Source organism: Ziziphus jujuba, chromosome 4, assembly GCF_031755915.1.
Source record: "Ziziphus jujuba cultivar Dongzao chromosome 4, ASM3175591v1".
Taxonomy (NCBI): domain Eukaryota; kingdom Viridiplantae; phylum Streptophyta; class Magnoliopsida; order Rosales; family Rhamnaceae; genus Ziziphus; species Ziziphus jujuba.
Window position 1 is genome coordinate 10,515,088 of NC_083382.1, and position 10,534 is coordinate 10,525,621.

Sequence of the window (10,534 nt, forward strand, 5' to 3'; positions counted from 1 at the left end):
TCTATAATGCAATAACTATAATTTTCCATAGAATGATAACTAATCAATCTATATAATAACCTAAAGATTTAAATTCAAACATTACTATTATAATAATGACCTCTTTTTAAATTATATAATCTAATATAATATAATATTATATAATATTATAATAATAATCATAATAATATATATATATATATATATAATTTTAAAAGGGTAAAAATATATATTTGGTATAAAATTAAATATTTTATTTGTTTTAAATTTATTTCAAAATTAGTATCATAAGTAACTTTATCAATTATTTGATAGTTATGGATAATTATATCAAAAATTAATTTTATTTATATTTGGTTATATTCATAAAAGATAAAATAATGAATAATAAATACTAAATAAAAAAAAACGCTTTTGAAGAGAATTTGGAAGAACGGTATACTGACATATGGCGCATACACTTATTCTTTTATATATTATATATAGATAAGTAATTATTGAGCAAATACATACATATGTATATATATATGAGATGTCTTTACCATAAAATCGTGACCATACACGTGTCGTTACTATATCAAAATCTTGTATATATGTATATATGTATATATAACCAAACTCACATAAGACTAATTATAAAAAACTTTCATTATATTATCAAAAATCAAAATGTTTTGAATATCATTTATGGTTTTTCCAAAGTTTACTTTCCCAATTTTAGTAATTCATAAAATTCATATTAAACTATTAATTGATTTTTAAATCACAAGAAATCTATAAACTAATAAAAGAATGTCCGATACTGAAGCTAGAGGTGGCAATTTGGGTAATAACACAGTGACACGACTCGAAAATGACACGGAATATATGGGTTTGGGTTTATCATAAATGAGTTTGGGTCATAATTGGGTCAACTCGTTTAACACGATTAATAATCATGTCATTTTTGAGTTGACCGGTTTAACTCGAAATTGACCCGCAATAACCTATTTATTAAAAATGATAACGGATCAGTTTTAACCTGACATGATTATATACCTATTATAAACTATTTAAATTTACTTTAAATTACAATTTTATCTAACAGTATAATATTTAATAATAAAAAATGAATGTCATAAACGTAATTTCTTATTATTAATTTTTTTTTGAAAGGCTTATTATTAATTTTTTGAAAACAAAATTTAAAACATAAAAAAGAAAACTTCACTACCCACGAATAAACTGGTCCTCCATCAATTGTTAGCCCTAACTGGTCCCCCATCTTCAACTCCAAGTTACAACCAGCAGCCACCAACCATCACTGACCCGAAGAACCACTGGTAGCCTCCAGCCTCTTCTTTGTTTGTCCCTTTCTCTATCTCTCTCTCTCTCTTCAATTATTAAGCCTTAGTTCTGGTGTTTTTTCTTCTTTCTTTTGTGGAGCCCTAAATCTTGAACGAACAAAGAGGAAAAGTTCGCACCAAGCACGATCAGAAAGCCCACTTCATCAGTTCGCATCAACTCCACGAATTTCAGGTGAGTCCTTTGCAAGATATAATTTTTATGAATACTTTTTTGTCAGTTTGGTGTTTACGTTTATGCTGGTTTTCTTGAGGTGGTTTTGTGAGTTGTGAACTAGTTTATTATATAATATATTGAATATTATCAGGTTTATGTTAATGCGTTTGATTGGGTAAATTTCTATCTGATTCCTAAGAAATTGTAGGGAGCGTTCGGTTATGTAGTTGATACTCTGTTTGCTTCCTAAGAAATTGTGGGGGAAAAAAATAATAATGAGTGAGTGTTTTTGCCGCTCATGACAGTTTTGTTATAACATTGGAATTTTTGCCATAATTAGGATTAAGTTAAACTATTGAATTTTTTTATTATTATTATTATTATTTTTTTGGATAGCAAAAAAAAATTGCTGATCGGGTTGACTATTTTTTATACATACATATATATATATATATATATATATATATTATTTTCCTCTTTGTTCAAATCTAAACAAATGATTTTGATTGCATCTGGTTTCTTCTGAATATCTACATCATAGTCCCATCCAAGTGTCGATTGAGCAAGAGAAATCCAATTAATTAATTGCTTTGTTGCTAGCTCAAAATTAATGGTTTGAATTATTCTTTAATTAATTAATTTCGTCTGCCTCTGTTCAAATCATACCAAAAAGCTTTTAAATTAAGCAAAATGTTCCATATATGGTCATATACATGATGGCAATTAGCATTATTGGCCAACCAATATTTAATTTCATACATTTTAGCATCAAACTGACTACCATTCACTTCGAAATTCTAATCAACTATACATTAATTTATTTTCTACATGACGTTTCCATTCTTGAATTTTTAATTTTGAAGTATGCATGTGTGTGTCTTGGACTTTTGTTGACTACATGATTGTAGTTGGTCAAGTTTGATCTTGTTTTTCTTTGGTGGGATACTTAGAAGTGGGGAAACTCACTAACAAATTGGCATCTCTATTTTGTTTCTTTTGTCTAACTCTATGCTTTTATTGTCATGCTAGTCAAATATTTAGAGTAAATATAGTCAAGTTTAGTGGCAATGATCATGTGACAGCTCAGATCACCCGCATGCGATATTGTCTTCTTTGGACCTGGAGAATCCTCTTACAACCCAGCCCTCAAGGTTTTAAAAGGCCTCGCAATGGTTAGAGGGAATCCTCTTCCAACCCCTACCTACCAGTCCCACTGGCACGGGCATCCCAAGCCCAATCAAGATATTGTCCGCTTTGGGCCCAGCCCGCATGGTTTTACGTTCCCTCATGGGAAGGCCTCGCAGTGGTTAGGGGGAATACTCTTACGAGTCCCAGTATCACCGGCTTTCAAGCCCAATTGTGATATGTCAGCTTTGGGCCTAGCCCGCACGATTTTACGTTCCCTCATGGGAAGGTCTCGCAGTGGTTAAGGGGAATCTTCTTACAATCCCTACCTACCAGTCCCACTGGCACGGGCCTCAGGCCCAACTATGATATTGTTTGCTTTGGGCCCAGCCCGCACGGTTTTGTTTCTCTTGGAAGGCCTCGCAATGGTTAGGGGTCTCACCCCTTCACCTGCCAGTCCCACTGGCCCAACCGAGATATTGTCCGCTTTGGCTCACCACCTCATAGCTTTGCTTCCTCACAGGAAGGCCTCTCAAGGGAAAGATATCCACACCCATTTATAAGGAGTGCTTCGTTTTCCTTTCCAACCGATGTGGGACTTCACAATCCACCATTTTTAGGGCCCAGCGTCCTCGCTAGCACACTGATCCGGGTCTGGCTTTGATACCATCTGTACAGCCGAGACCACCCGCATGCGATGTTGTCCTCTTTGGGCTTGGGGAATCCTCTTACAACCCAGCCCTCAAGGTTTTAAAAAGCCTCGCAACGGTTAAGGGGAATCCTCTTCCAACCCTTACCTACCAGTTCAACTGGCATGGGCATCCCAGGCCCAATCACGATATTATCCGCTTTGGGCCTAGCCTGCACGGTTTTACGTTCCCCCATGGGAAGGCCTCGTAGTGGTTAGGGGGAATCCTCTTACAACCCCTACCTACCAATCCCATTGGCACAGGCCTCAAGCCCAACTATGATATTGTCCGCTTTGGGTCCAGTCCGCACTGTTTTGTTTTCCTTGGAAGGCCTCACAATGGTTAGGGGTCCCACCCCTTCACCTGCCAGTCCCACTGGCCCGGGTGTCAAGACCCGTTTAAAATTCCTCACTGGAACCCTAGACAAGCCCTGATCTTAGGGAAATCCTACCGGACCTTCCAATAGAAAATCCAACAGAACCTCCCCTAAGAGTTGGACTTACCACAAATTTTCTGCACTGAAAACACACTTCTATATACACCATCTTATTCCTCCCACATTATTGCAATTTAATTCCACAAATTTACAGCACTCCAAAATAATAACAAGAAATCAATATATGATTCAATAAATATGTGTCCAATCAGAGCATTATACAAATGATTGTGAAATTAATACAATGACAGATGAAGCAATACAAGATGAAGAGGAAAAAAAGAGGAAAAACTTCTCTTGGACTTTCGGCAATGAACTGAGACGTCGTGTTCGCCCTGGACGATCAACGTCTACTGAGCTAAACCTAGGGGAACGGAATTTAAAAATATGAGATGCTAATCATCTCAGTGAGTAACTCAGTCTAATATACAATTATAATAGTAATAATAATTATAGTACACTTGATTAATTAAGAATAAATAATAAATAATTAATAATTAATGGGAAATAATATTTTCTCTTAAAACCCTCACCATTCACTCCATTGGAAAAGTTTCCCTTTTAAAACATTTTCGCAAAACCCAATATTTTGTGCCCCAAAAATCAAGGAATAATTAATTTAATAAAAATTATAATAATCCAGATTTATAATGAAATAAATTGAAATAAAATAACTTATAACAATTATTAAATAATTAATGTATGTTATAACAATTAATACCGAAATATTAATAAAACTCACATTAAAACAATTCATAGAATAATTAAGTAATTAAAATAAGTCAATTTATTGAATAATTAAGCAAAGGAAAAATTAAATAAAATTAAAACCTCCGTTTGAAATAATTAATAAAAAACAACATTAGATATATTCTTAATTTAAATACAATTTCAAAATATTTATTTTGAAAATCATGTTTTGAAAACCACTTGATGCACCCACTATATACCAGTGGTGCCAACGGTACCCAGTGTCCCAAGGTACCACCAGACAGGAGGTCAAAGAGAGAAACCGGCATACGATCGCATGGCATCCCGCCCATGGAGGGGTGGCCTACCCTCATCCGACCACAGGACAACCCCATAATTACCTGTGCGCTACTCACACCTACCTGCGCACTCATCACATCTACCTTCACGCTAATCATATCCATATATAAAGAACACCAGTACATGTATGGTGCATCTAAAAATCATAAAATCAATATATTCATTTTTAAATCTCAAAATCTCATAAATACCACCGGGTTTATTCCATCCAATAATGTTAAAAATCATAATTTCTTTAAATATAAAATTTTCATAAAATGAATTCCCATAATTTATCAAAATCAAAATATGATTTAATGCACATATACATTTCAATTTATTCAAATTGTGCCATCAAAATTTCAAATATAATTTTGCTAAATATTTAACACATAATTATTAAATCTAAATATCTAATTATCACAAATTAAATATAATTTAACACCCGAAATTAATCTTGAAGGTGGGTCACTCACCTCGAGCACGCAATTAACCCAAGATCTTCCATGGGATCAATTCCACAACGCACACGTGCTCCTAGAACAACAATATTGCACAACTCAAATAAATTAATAATTTATTCGGATAAATAATACCTGGTACTCGGGGGGTTTAACATAAACGTTAACCAAAATTTGCGAGTAATATACCGAATCGAAGCTTATGGAACGAGGATCTCATTACCGGCCTTCATTGACCCCAAGCCGCCGGTGGTGGTCGGAATTTGCCCAGGAAGTACCGGCCGAACTTCACCTCCTCATAACTCACGAACCACTTTGAATTTAAACAATTGGAGACCATATTTGAACTCAGAAGATAGAAAATAGAGGGAGAGGGATGGAAGATCTGACTGCGCTGGCCGGAAACGGCGAGAATCGCAAACCCACCGCCGTCGACTTCACCGACCCGATTTGGGCCCGTCCGGTGGCGTTTGGCCGGGAAAACTGGAGGTTGGGGTCACCAGGGAATGGGCTCCTTCCCTAGCTGGCACGTGTGGCTGTCCGGTGATCGGAAATTGAGAAACGGCAAGGACCTGAGAGGAGGAAAAGGAAAGGAAAAGAAAGATGAAGAAAGAAGAAGAAGAAAGGTTCAGAGGGGGGCTGGGGTGTTTTTCCCACGTGGGGGAAGGAAAAAAAGAAAAGAAAAGAAAAGAAAAAGAAAGGAAACGAAAATAAAAGAAAATAATTAAATAATATTATTGTATAGAATAGTAATAAAATAATATGGTATTTAATCATGGTTGACATGTGGCATCTCACCGTTGTGACACATGGCACCCTTTATTAAGTCACACGTGGCATACTGTGCACATATTTAAAATAATACTGTATTTAAAAAATTCTACAGGTCCATAACTTTCAACCACATGTCCAAATCGGACGTACTGCTAATCTGTGAATTCGTATCGACGAGTACTTCACAACCATGCATGAGTCAAAGCTCAAATTTGCATGAACAAAAAGTCAACTCCGACACTCCTTGGACAGTTTGGACCTCAACTGGTTTTGCTCATAACTTTCAAACCGTAGCTCCTTTTCAATGTGCTACTAGTCTATGGACTCGTGACAACATGTACTTTTTAATGGTACTTCGGTCAATGTGAAATTCCATCAGGAACAAAAAGTCAACATTTGACCCCTTTTCAGTCAACGACGGTCAAACTTGGTCAATCTTGGTCAAATTTTAGAAATTTTCGATGTACTTTGGGACAGGGTGTTACACTGGGGCTCACTGACCTAACTGAAATATTGTCCGCTTTGGCTCACCACCTCACGGCTTTGCTTCCTCACAGGAAGGCCTCTCAAGGGAAATGTATCCACACCCACTTATAAGGAGTGCTTCGTTCCCCTTTCCAGCTGATGTGGGACTTCACAGATCATAACTCCCAAGTTCCGGTACTAAAATTCTCATTCTTCAAATTATCAAAACAAAAATAATATTATGAGGTCAATGTGATAAAAAACTTACCGAATATTTTTTTTACATATCTGAAATTAAAGTGAGTTAGATGTTAAGGGGACGTTCAAATGTCAAAGAACATGTATATATAAAAGAAAGAAAAAACTTAGAAATTAAAGTGTAAAAGCAAGAAAACGTCAAGAGCTATTGTTGGAAAAAAAAGATTTCCTTAATTTAATGTAAATAAAACATATATTATAAAATAATGCTACTTAAATTATAATATACTGTTTTCCTTTTTTATTTTCAATTAGAAAACTTTTTGCTGTGAACCATTAGATGTAGACTATGCAACCTATACCATGTCCAATACAATTCTTTCACGTATAATACTAAGACGCTGGCTATGAGGATATATACATCTCTTGCTTTGGATTTGAATAGTCCATCCGTTACAGTACAGTGCCAACTAAGAAGATCAGTAGATCTTATTTGTCTAACTCTATGCTTTTGATATATCATAAATCAGCCTTCAAGGATATTACTGAAGATGTTTTGGGCTGTGATATCAATAAAAAAAGAATCTTCAAGTCAGTGCTCTAATTATGCCAATACTCAAGCATAAGGTAATATCAATTTTAAAATTTGTTTAGTTTATTTTATTATATTTTAACATTTTATTTTCTATTTTATATTTAACTAATTTTTTTATTTATCAGGCCGGATTGTTGAGCACCAAAAATTGATATATTTGCTTTGGAATTTGGACATTGTGTCATTGACAAATACATTTGGAGCATAATGATAGTTATCTCTTTTTTTCCTTTGTTTTTGCATGTATTATGGTAACAATTTGAGACTATTTGTATGGTTGTAATGCTATTTATTTTATTTTATATTGGTGTAGTATTATTATTAGTTGTGGACCTTGAAATGTTAATATTGGTATATTGAAACTTTTTTTTTTTAAAAGCATGTGTATTGAGAGTTATGTATTGTTAATTAGAATTTTTGGCATTTTAAACAAGTTAATTTGAAATAAATAGGTTAGTTTTCAGGTTAATAGGTTAATTTTTGGGTTAACGGGTCAATTTTAGGTTAACAGGTTAATAGATCAACACAATCTGTTAAAACAATCGTGTTAAGTGGGTAGTGTCGTGTTGATCTATTTATAAACAGATTGGGTTAGTGTTTAACTACCTGACATGATTAATAAACGTATTATGTTCGGATTAATCATTTTTGACACGATTATTAAATGGGTTGACACGAATCCAACCCATTAACATGAATTGCCAGGTCTAATTGAAACTATCATGTCAATCTGATTTGAATCGAAGAATTCATATTTCAGCATTAGATTTTTCATTATTAGTTTTGGATCATTTAGAGACTAAGATTTTATGTTTAATTATTAATTAAATATCAATTTAATAATGTGCTAAAACTTTATTTTGGACAAAGCAAATTGTTTAGAAACCCATATGACTATAAATGAATTTTTTTAATCTTAATTTTTGAAATGATCCCATAAATTGAAAATGGAAATATTAATTGTAAAACATTCAATTACCTTCTAGGCACTTGATTGTGTATATATATGGTTGACCTTAGACTACTGCGAAATATTAAAAAAGAAAGACTCACCGAATAGACTTGGTTATTGTAATTGTGAAATTCTAGCATTGCCTGTGAGCCTATATATACACATTCCCATTCACGAAGGTAGCATATACTAAATTAAATTTCCTTATAAACACTTGAAATCAAAGGGGAGGGAGAATTTGTATTTTTGTGCTAGCTCAAAGACAAGGAGATGGCACCCAATGTGTTTGGCGATCCCATCACCGATGAAACGTTGAAGGCACTGCCTGAATATGCAATTAAGGAAACAATAACCAGCGAAGATACTGCACAAGTTGCTCTGAATCGGAAGCTTCCGATACCAGATATTCCTGTAAATGTGCTTGGGTATATTAATAATGCTACCCGACACACCTTAAAATTAGTTTACGATCATGATTGGTCCGGTCACGTTGATGAATCCTTATCATACCCTCAAAAGATTGAAAATGGGCAGTGGGGAAGTTTTTTGCATATTGGAGATTATCCACCAGGTTTATTTGTGCGACAATCAACTGCGGCTGTTGTTTATTATGCAAACAATGGTCGCATTGGGGGTTTCTGCAAGTTGCTTTTCGCATGGCACAGTGGAGGGTTTATTGGTCAAAACAAGGTATGTTTTTTTATTTATTTAATTAATATGTATTATTTATTTATTTATTTAGTTTTCACAAATAAATATATTTATTTGAAAAGTTTCATTATAGGTTTAATTTTTATTTCATTTTAAGGTCGTCAATTTACTTGTAAAAGTCAATTTCCATGTCATACGGGGAACAACTTAATGGCACCATCCACACTTTGCCATTTTGTGAGGTCCTAAAGTTATCAACCAATGAGGAAAAAATAAAAATAAAAACTCTGGTCAATTTACATATTTTACACAACGTGACAATTTTAACATGTTTTATTGTTCACATAGACAATATATATATATATATATATATATATGTTTTACTAAGGTCAACCATGAAATTATACTTTTTAATCATTGACTAATATTTTTTTTTTTTAACAGATGGGCTAAAGTAAAAATTTTCATTATTTTCATTATCGTTATTATTATTAGCCGATTCTCATTTAACCATCCCAGCCAGTAGGCTGTGGGCTGCTTACCAATCAAAAAAAAAAAAAAAGAGTTAATAAAATTTTTATTATGATTGTTTTATCGCAAAAGAAGTATTCCCTGGTAGTTTAATAGTTTTATAAGAATTAGATAGTTGTGTTAATTTTTCAGGTCTTTACTGTTTTGAAGAACCTCAAAGTGTTGAACATAACTGGGAAGCTATTCGAGAAAAACTGAATAATTCCGATCAGGAGCAAACCGAGCGCACGCCCTATGGATTCAAAGCAACTGTGACAATTAGCCCTGGCAACACCCCAGCATTAATTGCAACAATTACTTTAGACCTGCCGTTGGAAAATGCATGAACCATGTATAGCATATACTTGATCGCATTTAAAGAAATAATTAATTATAAGAATAAGGGTGTGAGATAGTCATCCATAGTGTGTGAATTTACATATTCAGACGGATTTCAAGGTTCACTTTATGATATTGTACTTTATTATAGGATGACTTTGAAGTATAAAATATAGCTATAAATAATATTATTGTGTGTAAAAAAAAAAAATAGTAAAGCTTTTTTGGATGCACGTGGTTAAATAATGTTAATATTATTGTTGTGTTAGTAAATATGGAAATCAAATATTGTATATCTTAATCTATCAGTAATTCTACCCAAATCAAATTTTTTAACATATGAGCAACGTGAAATGTGGCAAATGATATAATCATTGTAATTCAGCTGTGGATCCAGGATAGATCTTATGACGATATGTCGTATTAATATAAGTTAAATTTACGTTAAATTTAGTTCATCAAATATCATGTTGAGATTGGTGAACCTGATTTATTCATTAAATAATAATTTAACCTATCATTGCATATAATTTAACCTACTTTAGAGGTTTGTTTTTCTATAAATATTTCAAATAAATAATAAATAAAATGAACAAAAGCAACAATTTTTATTAAATGAAAAGGTTTCAAAATTATATGCAATAATACTCCAATATTTTTAAAAGTTCACTTAAAATTGATTTTCCTAGCATTTTTTAAATTCAAATTTAGTAATTAAACTACTACAAAAGTTGTTCTTCCATGTATTTGTTTGTTGTATGTATTCAAGAAATAAAAGTTAATCACAGTTGTGATGATTAGTGTGGGCGGGTACAAGAGGCACTAGCACTT

At 33.2% G+C, this 10,534-nt stretch overlaps 1 protein-coding gene and 1 long non-coding RNA gene across 2 annotated transcripts; both read left to right on the top strand.

Moving 5' to 3' along the window:
• The first annotated feature begins 1,207 nt into the window (after nucleotides 1–1,207).
• LOC125421945 (uncharacterized) lies at nucleotides 1,208–7,623 on the top strand. Its single transcript, XR_007240422.2, has 3 exons — nucleotides 1,208–1,497; nucleotides 7,187–7,283; nucleotides 7,377–7,623. It is a non-coding gene; the product is annotated as an uncharacterized LOC125421945 (long non-coding RNA).
• An 810-nt stretch (nucleotides 7,624–8,433) lies between these two features.
• LOC125422062 (23 kDa jasmonate-induced protein) lies at nucleotides 8,434–9,869 on the top strand. Its single transcript, XM_048472515.2, has 2 exons — nucleotides 8,434–8,893; nucleotides 9,518–9,869. The coding sequence occupies exons 1-2, from the start codon at nucleotides 8,474–8,476 to the stop codon at nucleotides 9,581–9,583; spliced, it is 486 nt and encodes a 161-aa protein (XP_048328472.1). The 5' UTR covers nucleotides 8,434–8,473; the 3' UTR covers nucleotides 9,584–9,869.
• Nucleotides 9,870–10,534: the final 665 nt, after the last annotated feature.

Bases quoted from the DNA above. Each gene is read 5' to 3' on its own strand.
- LOC125422062 (XM_048472515.2), top strand. From the start codon at position 8,474: ATGGCACCCAATGTGTTTGGCGATCCCATCACCGATGAAACGTTGAAG. The intron at 8,894-9,517 runs GTATGTTTTTTT...TTAATTTTTCAG, and splicing joins GGTTTATTGGTCAAAACAAG to GTCTTTACTGTTTTGAAGAA.